The following is an 18,441-nucleotide window of genomic DNA, read 5'->3' on the forward strand; positions in this document are numbered from 1 at the left end:
GAGCTAAAATGATTCGTTTCACTGGGTTTGAAGACAGCACAAGACCTCTTTCAAACATTAAAAAGCAAGGATTTTACTTTGTGGAATAAGGTGCATCTGACCCAAACCATGGTATTTTCAGTAGCTTCATATGAATTTGAAAGTTTGACATTGACTAATAAAGATCCAAGAAGAATCAATGCATTTGAATTATAGTACTGATAAAGAATATCAAAAATACCACGGACTGACAAAAGAGCAAACAAGTATGTCTTGGAAGAAGTATCACCGAAACGCAGGTTAGAGGCAAAGATGGTGAGACTTTGTCTCATGTTCTTTGGACATGTTATTAGGAGAGCCAAGTTCCTGAAGAAGGGCATCGTGCTTAGTAAAGTAGAGGGCGGCAAAAAAGAAGAAGTACTTGAACAAGATGGATTAACACAGTGGCTGGTTCTATGGTCGTAAACACAAGAACAATTGTGAGGATGGCACAGCTGTAGGCAATGCTTTGTTCCGTGGGACGTGAGTCAGAACCACCTGAAGGACAGCAAACATCAGCAGGTTCACAGTACAGGTATCGCGTGATCCTTTCACAATAGAGAGCATCGTAAATCACCACCCAAGGCATATGGCAGTGCTATTAATAGAGTCATTGATTTGAACAATGGAATAGAATTGAAAACATCATTGATAGAAAGAAATTAGACCTGTATAGGCCACGAGCCTTATTATGGACTTAATTCTTTTCTGTCAAAGTGTTGAAATTAATACTTTTAAACAATGGGTTCCACATTTTCATTTTTTCCTGGATACTGCATATTATATAACCATTCAAGTTTGTGGTCATTTATTTACTAATGTGTGTATTGAAACTCTAGAATGATATGCATTATCAGGAAGCTTCAGAAAGTGCATGCCATTCCACTGTTTTTTATTTAAGTTTGTCCACTTTTTGAAATAGTTGACACCCCTCATATATTAGATTATTCTGTAATCTTTACCTTTAGAATCTCCATATTGTTTTTGTCTTCTTGAATAATCACTTACTGAGGTATCTTTAAAACTCTCAAACTAGAATGATATATTTATGGTCCTTTCTAAGTTTACACAAATGTATCAGTTATATATCTTGAGTTTTTTTCACTAACTGTATAGAAATTTATAATTATCATATAATTCTTATATGCTGAACACATACCAACAAAAATATCCCTCAAGCTTTCAACTGGGCTTTCTTTGGATAACAGATGAGAGGCTGTTCATCAGCAGGCCATCACTAAACAAACTTCTGAATAATGTTCGTGCTGCAAAAGGAAAATTGTTTCAAGATAAATAACAGACATAAAAATAAATAAAAGTAAAGAAACCCTAAACATGCATTGTTAAGCTTCTAAGAATTAGATTTAAAATGACAACAGTAATATTACATGAGCTAGGAGGTAGGTAGCTTAAAATTTTTTAAATTCTAAGATCCTTGCTTTCAGATAGGAATATAAAGCCAGGCCTTCTCTTTTAACCATCTTATTGGGAGCACATACAATTCTTATCACATCCATACATACATCTGTTGTGTTAAGCATATTTGTACATTTGTTGCCATCATCATTCTCAAAATATTTGCCTTCTACTTTAGCCCTTAATATCAGCTCCTCATTTTCCCCCTCCCTCCCCCTCTCTCATGAACCCTTCATAATTCATAAATGAGTATTATTTTGTCATATCTTACACTGTCCAACATCTCCCCTCTCCCCCTTCTCTGTTGTCTATCCCCCGGGGAGGAGGCTATACGTAGATTCTTGTAATAGGTTCCCCATTTCCACCCCACATTCCCTCCACCCTCCAGGCATCGCCACTCTCACCACTGGTCCTGAAGGGATCATCTGTCCTGGATCCCCTGTGTTTCCAGTTGCTATCTGTACGAGTGTATATCCTCTGGTCTAGCCAGATTAGTAAGGCAGAATTGGGGTCATGATAGTGGCAGTGGGAAGAAGCATTTAGGAACTAGAGGAAAATTGTATGTTTCATCGTTGCTACCCTGCACCCTGACTGGCTCATCTCCCCAAAACCCTTCAGTAAGGGCTGTCCAGTTGCCTACCGATGGGTTTTGAGTCTCCACTCTGAACTCACCCTCATTTACAATGATATGATTTTTTGTTTTTTGATGCCTGATCCCTTCGACACTTCGTGATCATAAAGCCAGGCTTTGGTAAACTGTATTTCATGAAAATTTGGATTTTTATTCTTCCTCATTTGTAAAAAGTTTGCAAGCATTGTCACTGCAAATATTGTATCTTACCCTGTCGTTCCCTGTCTTTTTTTATAAAAATTCAATTGCACATGTATAAAGCTATATCTCTCTCTTCCTAGGTGTTTTAACTTCCTTTTCCTATTTACAATTTCTTATAAATGATATGAATTTTGAATCAATTAAATTTTTTTCTATTTTCTAATAATCAAAACTTTTCTTCAGTTATGTCTCATCTACTATAAAACTCATCTACTGTTTTTTTATCACAATTTCTATCTCTTTATCTTGAAGAGTTTTACTTCATTTGTTTTTAAATATAGTTGCTCTTTATTCACATCTTAAATTTCTCTTTTACTTATTCAAAATAAGATGCATTAGTTTGCAATTTTACATTTCAGTTGTCTATTTTTATGCTAGTTTTTACTTTTCTTTAACTCTTAAATTATTATTTTCCTAGAAACTTTTTTTATGTTGGATACTTGAGGCATGACCATACCAGAACTACAGAAAATTAAATTATTAATTTTAAGGTATTTTTCCAAATAATATTCAGGCTAAATATGTTCCAAATTCTTAAAAGCACAAAAATGTTTACCTGTAACTTAGCATATTGTCCAATAGGATTCTCTGCTGGTGCCCCTGGGTAGGCAAATAGACTGTAGGGGCTTTGTTTCCTATCTACTAAACAAAAAGAAGCTACAAAACTAATGTTATAGATTTAACAGGTTTTGAAAATACTCTTGGGGAAATAGAAACCAGCTTTAATCAATAGTTAACATCTTTGGACTATAGCTTGCATCCAATTCTGGCCCATTTTTTACCTTCTGTTCAATTCATAAATTCAGTTTAAGAGAATTTTAAGACGTATTTAATTTTTATTTTAAGTTGTATTCTGCGGGAGGAATAGCATGGTCACTCAATTGTTTTCAAGTTTTTGTACTGTTTCTAAAGTAACCCTGGTTGTATGTGGCTTATATGCTTGACTGCTAACTGAGGTTAGAAGTTCAAGTCCCCCATCTGCTGTGAAGGAGAAAGATTTACAGCCTCCATAACCTAAGGGAGAAGTTCTACTCTATACTTTGGGATTGCTATGAGTGAGAATTGACTTGATGGCAGTGGGTAGACTTGCTGTGAGTTAAACTTGACTCACAAGCAATGGATAACTACATGCAGTATACTAATATGCTATAATTTTAAGCTCTCAAATGGTATGATAGCTTAATGTGAGAATATAACATGTACTCTGATAGCTCGTGACAAAGCTCCTTTGTTTTTAGGATGAGAAATGTACTCCTGTAGAAAAGTAGTACCATGTAGAGTACAAAATTATCTCTATGCCCTTTCATCTCCACCATCGAACGCTCTAATTCAGTCCAGGGATTTACTTCAGAGAATGCGGGTAATGATAGAACTCTCTGGGAAGACCAAGGAGTACAGCATCTGCCTAGACCTGAAAGCATAAGATAGATTTAAATGTGGAGCAAAATGGAGACATCGAAAGAGAGGCCTAAAGAAGAGCCTGAGCACAGCTCCGAATGTAGAAGTGAACAAATGAAGAGATCTGCGTGTACCCAGCAGCAGGAAGCCCTGGCAGCAAGCACACTCACAGTCGTGTCTTGGATAGTGAACCCAGCCCGACCAATATCTGCCATCCCAAACCCTTCCCTTGTAACGCCAAACCTTATATATGGCTACATTTCCTCGTACTAGCTATAGAAAACAATTTGGTTTGGGTATCATAAAGAGAAAAAAGGGAACCTGGTATATTTGGTTAAAAGCTAGGCTACTGACCCTTCAAGGTCAGCAGTTTAAGCCTACCGCGTACTTTGCAGGAGAAAGAGGAGGCTCTGAGTTCCCATACAGATTCAAAGTCTCAGAAATTCCAAGGATTGAGTTGGATTGGACTAAATGTCAGTGATTTGAATTTTTTTTGAGTCTTGAAGAGAAGACTACATGGTATCTGAACCCAAACTAATTGGATTTAATTAGGTAATCATTTATTAAATGATCTGTGTGCCTTTATGATTAGTGTGACTTTGGTTAACAAACTCTGAGCCTATCTGTTTCTTCATTTGTAAACTAGAGATGGTGTTTCTTCCCTCATGATTGTTATGAAAGTTATAAAGAGATTGGTAAGATAGTAAATTTGTCAGTTAAAATAAGTGTCAAATAAATACTAATAGATTTTCATCCTTAGTCATAATGACAAATAATTTATTTCACCAGATATGTCCGTTTTATCCCCTCAACGAGCTGATAGGTACCATATAATTTGTGCTCCCTTCTTTCTTTCAGTGAGTGTAAGTTTAATTGTGTAAGCATATGGGAGAGATTTTAAATACTTCCTGATTGACAGGAAATCTGAAGCCAGTTGTATTTGCAAAGTGGAACAGAGGGGACAGTCCAGAAAAATGTCCAACTTTCATCACAGAAATTACTATTTATAACCCACCTCTCGGAAGTTCTGATTTTCCATGTAATGTATAAAATACTAAGGAGAAGCATTTAGATTTTTAAAATAAAAATATGATTTTATTATGAACATAGATTCCCAGGAGAGTTTAAGCTACAAAAGACAAAGTCAAACAGCCAAGAGCTTTGACAATAAATTATATATTCTGAAATATTTTATAATTATATTTATATTTCCATGGCATTAAAAAGGTAAGAAAAATATCTTAAAGTCACTTTGAAGTTAAAAAATAAAAAAGAGTGATCTTGAAAACACACAATCATTTTACTGAAAGAATGGCCATCTACTGGTACATAATGCATAATTTTAGGCAGCAAGAAACTATTCTATTTATATTGCCTAGTGAAGTTGTAACTGTATACAGATGATTCAACACAGCTATGCAACAAGGAAGGCAAGTGACAAGATCTCCCGTAACAAACGTAGGACTTTTAGTTAAATTTTCATTTCAGATAAATAATTACATCTTCATAGTAAAGAATTACTCATTCTTTTCTATAAGGCACCTTGTATTTTAATTTAATAAATATGTTTACCCTAGTCAAAAATTCTCTCATATATTATCATTCGATGGCTAAAATTAATACAAATGCACTATAACTTAATCGTATGGGCTAATCAAGAATATTTTCTTTCCCACTTTCTCAATTGCATGCACAAATATTACAATGTTTGTTGCTTTAATAAATATATAAATAATAAATAGGTGAATAAGTTACACTTGAAGATCATCGACATGAGCATGAAGAAGCCTAAAGTGCTTCCAGAGGTCCTCACAACATCCCTGTGAGGTAGGATGATGACGGAGTTGATCATCTTCCCAGAAGAGAAACAGAAGAAACCAAGGCACAGTTCCCCCTGGGACTCATGAATTCTGGCCTCCAGACTAGAGTCACAAAAGAAAATACAGGATTTCTAGCCGAATTTGAGTCTAAGACAGCTTTATAAAAAATGCATGTTCTAGATATTGCATGAGACAATATAAATGAGAAAATAAGGACACGTTTCCTTTTTTTGCAGGATGTCAAATGTACATGGGTATCCTATCTTCTGGCAGCCCTGCCCCTAACCCAGGCAGTACATAAAGTACCGATGGGGTTTCGCTTGGTGTTCCATAGGCGTCCTCACTGAAGCGTTCTTGGAAACCATAAAGAATGATCCTTTTATGATTGTTCTTTTTCAGCTCTGAAAATATAGAATAAAGTTTTCATTATACTTCTCTGTTAAGGAGGATAAAATAGTTCTTAAGATACATGTCCTTGAGAAATTAACAGTCTTAGATATTTATGTGCTAGAGATGCTTTTCTTTGCAAGCACACACAGGGAAAAAACAAGGACATGTCTGAGGATGAAAGAGACTCCATTAAGGGCAATTTCAAAGCACCTGCTGAAGCCCAGACCTTCCTGGACAAATTTAAGTTACATGGTCTTTCTAGACATGAGTACAACACACTGCTGCTTTTTAATTTTTAATCGAGAAGATAGTTAACAGAAAGAAAAGATTTTTTTAACAGCAGCATAGAATGTATAGGCTGACTTCTGGACTTTATATATTCCCCAAGAAAAATGAAACAGTCAAAGGAAAGGAACTCACTTCTTCAAAAACATCTCCACGATCCTCTGCACCCACTTTGCTGTGGGGTCCAGGCAGACCAGCTTGCCATCCATGCCATCCTTTCCAATAAGCTTCACACTAGAATGGGAGGGACGGAGAGCAATAAGTTATCAACGGGCTTCCGGCATCTCTTGGCCATCACAAAGGTCAAACTCCAGTGATTATCCACTACTAAGCATGGAATGCGCTAGATTTAGATATCTTTAGGACAAAATCATTTCAGTTCTGTTCACTGCTGTCTTCGTACAATGTGGTGGCATAGCTCTCCTTTCTCTGCTCTAGATTTTATAATGCAATCATGTGAGAGCCTTTGAAAGAACTTACATGACTTCTGATTTGGGGCAGTGTGGTCCACTGTCAATGACTCTCAGTTCTTGGATATGTTTGGGATGGAAAGGTTTGGGGTGAGTCTTCAAACACTGGCATCGAAGTTCTGTGGCCACCCTTGGCGTGAGTGTAGCTGTGAAAACAAACAAAAACAGCAACTCAGGGTAGATTCCAGGAAGGGGCACAATTCTGCCTGCTACCTCCTTTTTAATTCGAATGTGATTGTTGGGAGCTTGTAAGGATCATCCTGCCATTCACAAATCCATCCCTGAACTAAAGGCCTGACATTCTTCTAGGCCTTGGCCTCTCATCTTGTCATTGTTTGGAGAACAATCGTGACAGAATTCATTGAAGGGATTTCTATATACAATGTTGCAATATCTTTGGGGACGTCCTTATATACTTTCATTATCCTTTCATAGAATAATCCTCTGTGGTACCAGACTGCTCTTTATAGTAGGCAAATGAAAATACTCTGACCAAGAAAGGCCTTCAGAAGGATTTAATAGTAAGTTATCAATGAGATACACAAAACTGTTTTATATTTTGGTAAATATAAAAGAAGAGAATAGATTTATTATTTTCCAGATGCAGTTTAAACTATATTTGTTTTATAAGAAGGATTCCCAAAAGATCTATAATTTTTCAAGATGTTTTTTAACTGAATAGAAATTTGGTTTTTTTTTCAGTCAGTGCTTAGTCAATAAAATACTTAACAGTGTAATTATTTAAGTTACCCAGTTTAATAATACTAGATAAGATGGGTTAGCATTCGAACCCCAGAGGATATACTAGACATTCAAGATTTATGTTACACATCTGCATACTATAGTACTAGAAACCAAAGGCCCACATCCATCAGTTTATACATTATTAAATGCTACATTATTAAAACCTCAACTTAATATGAAATAGCTACAAAGGTTTCCTTTCATGAATCAAAAGGCTATCTGTTGTCCCAGCACTAAGGATCGACACCCAACCTGAGCATATGGACAGAAGAAAACTGTAGATGGGAAAGATGTGCTTACCTTCACACAGAACTGCAGAGAGCATGAAAGCTGCCAACAGAGCAGAAACCAGCTTAGGATTCATGTTGACAGAAGTTGGCTGTTTTCCGGTTCCTCGCTGGCTCTTGTCCTAGACAGTGGTGCACTCGGCTGTCTCTGAGGAGTTGTGTTCTCTGCAGGACTCCTGTGGCTTTTTATATGATCGCACTACACAGAAATGTGCACCCTCATCTTCACATTATGTCAGAGGAAATTCCACAATATGTAACTACCGCTGGTGCTTTGAAACCAAACCTGAGTCATCACACTTCCCTGCTCTCTTATCGAATGTTCAGCATGATTGTAATTGAAGTTTTATTGAATCATTACAATAATATTATCACTTTGAATAAACATGCTTTTGCATACATAAATTTTCCAGTTTGAAACATCACAATCATTTCTATTTCTTTTCATTTATGAGTAACTTTATCACGGTAGTATGTGGCCAATGAAGGGACAGCTGTTAGAGTAAGGTCATTTATGATTTTTTATTTTTATGGCCCCTTGTTTCTTTCGGTAAATTATCTTACCTGTAATGATGATAAGCGAGTAGACCGTTTTAACCGGAGACAAATTTATGGTAAGTTATTTATTAACATTGCAAAGAACTTCCTGTAATGATTACTGCTTTCCAGGAGTATATTCCACCCTTTCAAAAATGTTGATTTTTCTAACATATGTTAACTGAATGGAAGGGGACTTTTGCTGCACATAGAAATGATTCAACTCCATAGATTTATTTGTTAGCATATATTTATTGATGAGTTTTCTGAGTAACATGAGGAATCTGGAGGGGGAGAAGACTAACCAGGTATTTGTTCTCAAAGAGTTTGATCTTTATACAGTTTGGACAAGTACGAATAAAAATTAATTCCCACCTGGCTGCGTCTTCCCTAAGCGGTTGAGTAGGAGCAGTGTTGAATGATGGGAGGAGATCAATAGGAGCCAAAGGGCAGTAGCATACCCCAAATAGACACACTGCCCAATGACACGAAAAGTATACAGTCAAAGTGTGTTTACGGCGCATGGAGTGGTGCTTGGATGTTATTTGGTTGGGGTGAGAATGTGATAGTAGCTAATGGAAAGGTATATAATGTATTAATCGTGGAAAGAATATCTGGATTCAAGCCCTGGTTCAGCAACTGAATCTTTGTGTGCCTTATAAAATTTCTGAGCTTCCTATGATATGTGCTTGATAACACCAGTATATTTCACAAAACAAATATTTGTGTACTTCCTCGTTTACATTTTGAACTAATGAATTTGCATGCAATCCAAGAGCTGCGGGTTATGTTTCTTGTTTTTCAGATGATAGAGCAAAGATGTTAACCAGTGATTATTTCCTGCAATTTCATTTGCCCCCGAGGCATTCTTGATGAAAGACTGCTTCCCCAAATACCAAGATGAGCCAGATTGCTGCATGTAATAGTTTCATAAAAGCAACATTCGTTCAAGTTATGGGTTTCTCACATTAAAGCTTCAGATCAAAATTTGACTACATGGGAACAGAAGTTTCCCTTTCAAATTAGAAAGCTGGTAGATAAAAAATCTTAAAATAGCTTTAGAATGTCAGAGCTTAAGGAACTGACTAAATAGTTCAAATACTGATGTAGGTTTTAAATCTGAAATTATTTGACAATGAATTATTTACAAATATACCAAGAGTTATGATTCTTCAATATATGAACATGTGAGGGAGATGCAGCATTTTTTGCTGAAAGATTTGTGTAGTGGACACATGCTAAATTTTAAAGTAATGCTTCCGTTTACTTACTTTCAGAGGCACATATCGTATGTGTACAAATTAACCCAGACAAAAAGAGGATGAGAACCAATTTCCTTATTTTAAAAGGAAGAAATTATGAGGTTATTGGTGGATCTGGTGGTTCAAAACACTTCCTCGTTAGACCCTTGGACAAAGAGGAGTTGCAAGTACTGGACACTGGGACGGTAAGCTACCTCGGTATGGCTCTGAATTTTTTCATTCCAGCAGCCCTCTGGCTAGTCATCATGGATCCTGGGAGATTTGTCTAGGTTTCCTGGGATCAAAGCATTAAGGAAAGGTCCTTTAGGAAAGTCCACAATTGATAAATAATTCCACTTGGTTCAACACCTTTCTGCTTCCCACGAAGTACCAGGCAGGAAAATGTTCACCCACGCAAGGGTCTGTGGTGGGGGAAAGCCACGTGTGAGCACTTTCCAAAGAGGTGGTTCAGTTTCTGAACAATTATGTTGCTTTCTTTACCTTCCTCCAACAAACCAAGTTTAGAGAACAAAGTAGAGCCGCGGGTTTCTTTCCTTTTACAGTGAAGTGAGTATTACAGCCTGCCAATCCCAATGATTTTAGACTCTGTTGCCGAACCATGAGTTGCACAGAACAACTCCCCCCAAAATTTCCCCCCGTTGACACATCTTACATAATAGAATTTAAATTCTCCTGCGGGATATGAATAAATAATTACCCAATTGGTAATGTATTATAAACAATTACAGGGATCTCTGAAAATAAACAAGCCTCTGACCTAATCTTTATGAGCGAAGATTTTCAGAGGTTTCCTGGGGGAAGAAAACCAAACTGTATCCTAACATTGAGAACGGACAGAAGGCAGCCAGACTTCCTGAGATCCAGAGAAGGCATGGTCGCTTTGCTAGTGGAGAGAAAGCCAAGCCCAAGGCAAGGAGATACAAGGAACTCTGGGGCTGCTGCGATAGTGTAGCATTAAACGCTGTGTATGAGGCGATTTGAGGAAACCGTTAGGACCAGATACATAACCGGGGCCGAGTTCTTAAAGAAATTCGCCGTCTCTTGTTTACATGATATTGATGACGGCTACAAAGACATTCTCACACTGTGCACCGTGGCGTGACGGGCTGAGTCCCTCAGCTTGAAGACCCCAGCATGTCACAGGAACACAGAGTTCTGGGGATGGGGTAAAACACTTCCCATTTTCTCAGAGGGTTGTCTTTATCATTCTTTGACTCCATGGCAATGCGCTTGGTGCTGGACTTCACCACCCCTGAGTGTAGGCTTTCAAGGTCATCCTGGTATCACCTTCAGACGCACCTCCATTTGGGCGAATGGAGCACTTAAAGGTAATGTTTGCTCATGTCCTTCATCTCGTGTCATGCACCCCTTCCTCAGGAGTGGAGATGGACAAGGGCAAAGCACCTAGCAGGTGAAACAGTCTGCCTGGCCCTACGGTCCTTACATCGCTGTCATAAGTGTCTATACATGGGCTTAATCACAGAAGAATAAAGGCTTTCTTTTTGAGGATAGGCTGCTTTAAAAATATAACAGAAACAGATGTAATGTTTAAAATGCAAATCTGGGTTTTGATACAAAAATGCTTTGCCATACTCCAGAGAGAAATGCAGAGTTATTTGGGATGATCAGTGAGTGGGCTTTGAGAGCCTGAGACGTGAGTGCTGTTCTCTGAGCAGAGAGGAGCCCCAGAGATCCACAGCCCAAGGGTCAGGACGAGCTCAGGCAAGAGACGAGGAGCAAACAAGCATTCACATCAACATCTTCTTTCTTCAGCATCCCCACAGAAAGCCTGGCTGTCTCTTCACTATATAAAACCATCTAACACACACACACACACATACAAATAAATAGGTATTTGAGAAGAAGTTTTCTGTTTTTTGTTTTTTTCGCAAGCCTGAACAAAGTTGTATTCACATATCAAATGAGAGTGAGGTAGGGAAACCAGGTGCTTTGCAATGAGACAGACTTGGGTTTGGCTTTTGTCCCAGAGGGTATTAACCAAGAGACGTTGGGAAACTTAGTTCCAAGGCCACATGGTGGCTGCTGATGGTGAACTCTGAGACTCCTCCAGTGCTGCCTTTCCCATCCCAGCAGGAAAGCTTCAACTTGTCCCAGGGAATTTTTCTTCCTTTGAGGAAATTAGTCTTCTCTCAGCATGCGTGGCACAGGACTCTTAACTGCCGTTCAAAACCACCAGCTGCTTTGGCAGAGAGTTTGGGCTTTCTACTCCCACAAAGAGTTACGGCTGGAAAGCTCACAGGGGCCTTTCCACCCTGTCCTATAGGATTGCTATGAGTCACTATGACTTGATGGGAGTGAGTTGTTTTTTTTTTCAATAAGCATCTAGCTTATGTGAACCAAGGACAAAATGCTAAGCATGTATCCACACGTTTGACTTACAACGTTTTTAAAAGTAAGAATCCTGAACCCTCTATTTCCTACTTACCTGCCCCATGAAGTTTTAGTCAATGAAACTCAAATGTTAGCTGTCCTATCTCAAATGTGTCCTTAGATTTGCATGTTGCTAATATGATCTCTTGGTCCACTTCAGTATCCCACACACATTTTCGGTTCCTTCCTGAAATCTAAATGTCTCCACACAGCCGGTATTGCTCGTTATCGCACATTTCAAAGAAAGATTTGGGTTTCCCAAGCCTTGTCCAACTGGAAAACAAACAACAAACCACATTCGCTTTAAGCAGTGACACGGGATAACTTCAAGATATAGACGTGTGTCAGAATAAGACGAAGCTGCCTGGAGTACAGCACCGTCACGTATGAGCCAACCCCCCACGAGAAATGCCTTAACCTCGCCAAGCCTCAACTGCCTCATCTCCAAAGGGAGCATAGGGCCAGATCCACAGGGGCAGAGAAAACTCAAGGAGAAAACCAAGAAATGCCTAGGACAGTGCCTTCCCCGTAGAAGTTGCTCAATGCGTGTTGCTTTTGTGTCTTCTGTGCGTCTCACTCACACCACACCTGCCTTTATATGGGTGGGAAAGGAAAGACCGGCCACATTTCTTTTAAAAAACTTGCTACACACCAAAGATCTACTCACAGAAGGCTCATATTTTTTCTCCCATTTCTTTAAAGAAGTGTTCCTTTCCTTGCCTAATTATTAACTTAAAATCTTTGTGGACATCTGTTTTCTTTGTTAGATTTATACTAAAAAATAGTCATTTGATCCAAATTTGGTACAGTAAATGTTTTGACAGGCCAATGATTCTATATTAGTTGCCACAAGCAATTCTTTCGTGCGAAGAAAAGACTATAGGAAATGAAGTCACTTGGCAGAAAAGGAAGTTGATATATAGAAATGACTGCGTTCATGTGTGTGTTTAATAGTGTCATGGAGTAAACAAGACCCACACCAAGTTAATTGGGTCAAGTCACAGAAGGAAAGAAAAAAGATTTGTAAATACTTGATCTTTCTTCTGTTCTTAGAAGCTCTTTCATCATTTTCTTCTGTTGTTTTTCTAAATAGAAACGTGATATGTGAAAGAACTAAGTGGAAATTAGAGTTCAGAATTTGAAGAAAGTGGTTTAAGTGGAAAAACAGGTCTTAGGTTGCCACTCCTATATGCTGTTTCTCATTACTATCCCTATTAAAACTTTGATATTAAAATAAGTTTTTTCTTTTCAAATATTAACTTCTCCTTAACTGGTTCTCCCTACTCTGACTTTAACTTTGCTGAAGTATTCAGGGAGGCAGGCGGAGAAAGGTGAACATAAAGTGCACACATCAGTGGGGGCCTCCGAGAGTAATCAGCTCTCGATTGATTTGCACACTGTTGGCACACGCTTCACACACTGCTGAATCCTCAAAGAAGTCAGAGCCAATGCGTGTCTAGTGTACAATGCCTGCTGCTGTCTGGCTTCTGCTTACTTGTAAAAGGTGCTTTAAAGCATTTCTTAAATGAAAGCACAAAATCTCTCAATCCTGGAACCTCTCTAAATAAGAGCCGTAGCAACAAAAAGAAGTGAAAAGGTTTATCTATTTTTGTTCTGTTTCAAGGATATTTATTTTACTGACACAAACCCAGAAACATTCAGTATGGTGTGATGGAGGAATGATGTACCATAAAATGTATATTTTAAATGACCCCTGCCCCGCCACTATCATGATCCTAATTGTACCTTACAAATTTGGCTAGACCAGAGGATGTACACTGGTGCAGACAGGAACTGGAAACACAGGGAATCCAGGGCAGATGATCCAGTGGTGAGAGTGGTGATACCAGGAGGGTGGGGGGAAAGTGGGATAATGAGGGTGAACTGATTATAAGGATTTACATATAACCTCCTCCCTCGGGGACAGACAACAGAAAAGTGGGTGAAGGGAGACATTGGACAGTGTAAGATATGATAAAATAAAAATTTATAAATTATCAAGTGTCCATGAGGGAAGGGGGAGTGGGGAGGGAGGGGGGGAATGAGGAGCTGATGCCAGGGACTTAAGTGGAGAGCAAATGTTTTGAGAATGATGAGGGCAATGAATATACAAATGTGCCTTACACAATTGATGTATGTATGGATTGTGATGAGTTGTATGAGTCCCTAATAAAATGATTTTTTAAATGTGTATTTTAAATCCTAACAAATATGTCCATGGTTTGGTTATAATGCCTTTGGAAATATATTGCCGTTATTATGTCAATGATGCAGGGTGGTGGTGGTGGTGGTGGTGGTGGGTATTAGGCGTGTTTCAGTTAGTTCTGACTCAACGTGGCCGTATGTACAACAGAACAAAGCACTGCCTGATGCTGCACCATGTCATCCTCACAATTGTTCCTGCATTTAAGTCTCTTGTCAGTCCATCTGATGGGGTGCCTTCCTTTTTTTTACTACCCCTGTACGTATCAAACATAATGTCCTTTACAGGGATTGGTCTCTACTGATAACATGTACAGATATGTGAGACAAAGTCTCCCCGTCCTTGCTTCTAAGGAGCATTCTGGCTGTCCTTCCAAGATAAATTTGTTTGTCCTTTGGGCAGTCCATGGTACTTTTAATATTCTTCACCAGCATCACAGTTAAAATGCATCAATTCTTCTTCAGACGTCCTTGTTCGATGTCTAACTTTCCCATGCCTGGCTTGGGCAGTGTGGTGAAGAAACCAGATGGTGCTTGGGTATCAGAAAGTGTCCGTTGGGGTCTTCAAGACTTGTATTTAAACAAGGAGCCATGTAACTAAGTTCACATGGAAGAAGCACATCAGCCTTTGCAATCCAAGAATTTTATATCATAAAATTCAAAAATCCCAAAGGAGTCTATCACAGCTTAAATTGTGAAGACCAGGTGTGTTTATGGGGGACAGAGGAAGCCCCACATCCTCGTGGATCAAGCCTCCGGTAACCCCTGTGACCATGGCCGAGGGTTGTGAAGAGCCTTGTCATGGCGCAGAAAGCATCGTAAGGTTAATTTTGACAATGCAATTAGGCTAAAATGTAATGCCCTGTCAATGGATTTCCCCTTTGACCCATTTTCAAGTTTCAGTTTTTAATATTTTCTGCTTTCTTTTCAACTGAGGTTTTTCTGTGGTTTGTCTACTCATTGTTGTTGTTTTGTTTGCTTCCCATTTGTGTTTGTGTGATTTTCTGTGTATGAAGCCCAGGGTAGGTAAAACTATAGAGACAGTAGCTGCATTAATAATTACCTGGGGAAATGCAGGGGAGGTTTGACATAAAATGGGGCACTAGCAACAATGGGTAGGGCAGGAAACTGTTCTGAAATTGATTGTGGCGATAACTGCACCTCAATGTGATTGATGATCAAATGGCATAGGTGAAGTATACGCCAATAAAACTATTTTTGTAAAGAAAGAGTATGCCGTGGCTTGGATCAGACACGTCTTAATCCTCAGAGTAATATCCTTGTTTCTCAACACTTTAAAGAGGTCTTGTGCAGCAGACTTCCACAGTACAATGCACCTTTGATGCCTTGACTAGACCTTCCCTGAGCATTAATTGTAGATCCAAGCAAAACAAAATCCTTGACAAACTTCCACCTTTTCTCCAAATATCATGTTACCTAGGGGTCTAGTGTTACAAATCTTGGTCTTCTTTGCATAGAGTGGTAATCCTCACTGAACGCTACAGACCTTGATCTTCATCAGCAGGTGCTTCGAGTCTTCCTCACAATCAACAAGCAAGGGTGTGTCAATTGCACATTGCAGGCTGTTGGTAAGCCTTCCCGGAATCCTGATGCCACGCTCTTCTCCAGGTAATCCAGCTTCTGTGATGACTTTCTCGGCAGAAAGGCTGAATAAGTGTGGTGAGAGGATGCAATTCCTTTTGCAGCTTTCCTACATGCAGGAGAACCGAATGAATCACTGCCTGGGGCTACACTCGCCTCCCAACCTCAGCTACGCCTTCAGTCCATTGTAGCAGTGACGGGGCAAAAAATCTCATTGATTGCCTTCACTTTCTTCACTGCCCCCTCCTGGTCACATTTCCAAATTGAGTCAGGAGCATTCTGGCTGTGTAAGAAAGCCGGAGCCTTTAGTTCTCCCGGAATTCCGTGGCGCATTCAATACTCTTCATTAATATAGAAGTTCAAAGCCATCAATTATTCAGTGTGTAGATTTCACATGCGATGAGGCAATGGAAAGCAACAGAGACTTGGTCAGATGAACATTAGTCCTCAAAGCGACGTCTTTGCTTTTAACAAGGTTTTGCAGCAGATTTGTCCAGTTCAACATGACGTGTGATTTACTGACCGTCACTTCCTTACACCTAAGTAGAAGAAATAAGATATAATCTTTTATTTGGAGAAGGGCAAAGGCAATAATGACTCTGTTGATCCTGATGTTGCATACTGGTCCCATTGTGAGAGTTTTTGTTTTCTGCAGTTTTTATCTTCATCAGTAAGAGCATTCAGCAAGTAAGGTTATGTCATTTTCACATTGCTAATGAATCTTTCTCCAATTCTGATGCTGTGCTCTTCTTTCCACAGCATAGATCTTAGACCTTTGCTCAGCAAACACATTGAATAAGTATGATGAAAAGACAGACATCTTTCCGCATTTTAAACAAATACAGCTTTCCCTTCTTCTCTTCCAATGACTGGCTCTTTGTCTATGTACAAATCCTACATGAGCACATTAAGTGCGCTTCAGTTCCCATCCTTCACAATGGTATCCCTAATTTGTTATGATACCTACACTCTTATGCATAGTCCATAGAAGACAAATGAACATGTTTCCAGTATCCCTTACTTTAAGCCAAAGTCCATTTGATATCTTCAAGGAATATGAAATATCCACAACATCAATGTGACATCAGCAATCATGTTCTACATCCCCTTCCGAGTCTGTGCTGCCTTTCTGACATTTCCCTGTGGATATGTTGCCACCGCAGGAAAGGCAAATGGAAGGGCTTTGAACTTGTGGACACAAAGAAGTCTGAAGGAGGAAGGGCAGATCTATTGGGAGCAGGAGGCAAAGTTTCCCAATGAAACTGTCACAGGGGGAATAATGTAGAGGAGGAGGAGAACTCAACATATTGTGCGCATCTAAAAGATAAGTGACTTTTCATATTCTTATTAAGCACAAGAATAAAACCCAATTCCATCCCCAAACGGTAAAAACTGAGACCTCTGCCAACTGATGCAACCCCGTTATTCGTCTCTGAAAGGTGGGCCAGTGGCAAAGGGGGCTGGGGCACAGGATACCATTTCAGGCCATCTCTACTTTGCTTTTCTTGCTCCTATCAAACATAGATATACTATCCAGGGTTTCAAAGTGATTATCTCAGCATTAATGAAAACGAATTAAAATGAACTCATATTTTTATAGATTTAGAGATGTGATCCTGATTCGTAAAATCCGTCACGTTTATGGCAAAATACGGCAACATAAAGACATGCACATTCTTCATCCCTCTCTCCCTAACCTAGTGCCTCATTAATCTAATGTCCAGACTTGTGCCACTTCAGCTTCTAAGTGGTTTATTTTTCTATCTCACATGCCACTATGATCACCAGACGCGTCATCAGGAATATTTCCTTTCTTGAGTGGATTATATTAATCATCAAAATGAAATTCCTTCTGTGGCCCCGAACCCAGGAATGAGGAAATCATCTACTGCACAATCAAGTGAAATGTTGAAACAGAGGAAAACTGTGGCCCCAAAGCTGTTGGTTGACCTCTGCATGCACTTTCTTTCACTTATGAATAGAAAGCAGATCGGGGACTCACCAGGGCCCATCTTTTATAAAACTGGAGATAAATGACCAGGTGACAAGAGAAGTGGGGGCTAGAGAAAGGAAACCACACCCTCCACCAGAAAACACACAGCTGAGAGACTCACTGGGGAAGAAGGATTTTTAAAGTTCCTTTCTGTCCTCCTCCCGACTTAAGGCTAAGGGTCAGAGCAAGGGTCCTCCAGCAGGTCGGCAGCAGGATGTCTGTGCTGCTTTGGGATATTTCTCTCATGTGTCTGTCAATCCCACAGTCTTTATTTATTATTTTTTAATTAAAAGATCATTTTATTGGGGACTCTTACAAGTCTTATAACAATCCATACAGCGGGTGTATGAAGCATATTTGTCCATATGTTGCCATCATTCTTTTCTAGACATTTACTTTCTATTGAGCCCTTGGTATCAGCTCCTATTTTCCCCTCCTTCCCCACCACCCTCATTACCCCCTGATAAATTATAAATTGTTATTTTTGTATCTCACTCTTACTGCTGTCTCCCTTCCCCCATGGTTTCCCCACAGTATTTTAAGCCACCCTTTCCTGCCTGTGAGTATGTAGAAGGCTTAAGAATCCATTTGAAAGGCTGGGGAAAGAGTCTAGAAGGCTGGCTCTAAAGTTAGAAGGCTCGGTCTTATTCAGTGAGAGGCGAGGAACAACATAATCCACAGAAAGGATGGATGCTTCCTCTTTCCAAGGCCTCTCGGCTTTCATTCCTAAAACGAAGACCTTTGCCTCTGCAGTTATGTGCAATGGCCTTTCATTCCAAGACTCTTAGTGGATA

The 18,441-nt window shown here is 39.2% G+C and overlaps 1 protein-coding gene across 1 annotated transcript; it reads right to left on the reverse strand.

Moving 5' to 3' along the window:
• Positions 1 to 4,752: 4,752 nt before the first annotated feature.
• Positions 4,753 to 7,830, reverse strand: CXCL8 (C-X-C motif chemokine ligand 8). Its single transcript, XM_075544209.1, has 4 exons — positions 7,674 to 7,830; positions 6,640 to 6,775; positions 6,295 to 6,393; positions 4,753 to 5,885 (listed from the first exon to the last, which is right to left on the reverse strand). Exons 1-4 carry the CDS (start codon positions 7,735 to 7,737, stop codon positions 5,864 to 5,866), a joined length of 321 nt encoding a protein of 106 aa, XP_075400324.1. The 5' UTR covers positions 7,738 to 7,830; the 3' UTR covers positions 4,753 to 5,863.
• Between the last annotated feature and the right edge of the window lie 10,611 nt (positions 7,831 to 18,441).

The sequence above is a fragment of the Tenrec ecaudatus genome, chromosome 3 (assembly GCF_050624435.1).
Source record: "Tenrec ecaudatus isolate mTenEca1 chromosome 3, mTenEca1.hap1, whole genome shotgun sequence".
Lineage (NCBI taxonomy): Eukaryota > Metazoa > Chordata > Mammalia > Afrosoricida > Tenrecidae > Tenrec > Tenrec ecaudatus.

What these genes read in the sequence shown, in the direction of transcription:
- CXCL8 (XM_075544209.1), bottom strand. Translation starts at nt 7,737, where the DNA reads ATGAATCCTAAGCTGGTTTCTGCTCTGTTGGCAGCTTTCATGCTCTCT. An exon ending in CTCTGCAGTTCTGTGTGAAG is followed by an intron (nt 6,776 to 7,673) that starts GTAAGCACATCT and finishes TTGTTTTCACAG; the next exon opens with CTACACTCACGCCAAGGGTG. An exon ending in TGCCCCAAATCAGAAGTCAT is followed by an intron (nt 6,394 to 6,639) that starts GTAAGTTCTTTC and finishes CTCCCATTCTAG; the next exon opens with TGTGAAGCTTATTGGAAAGG.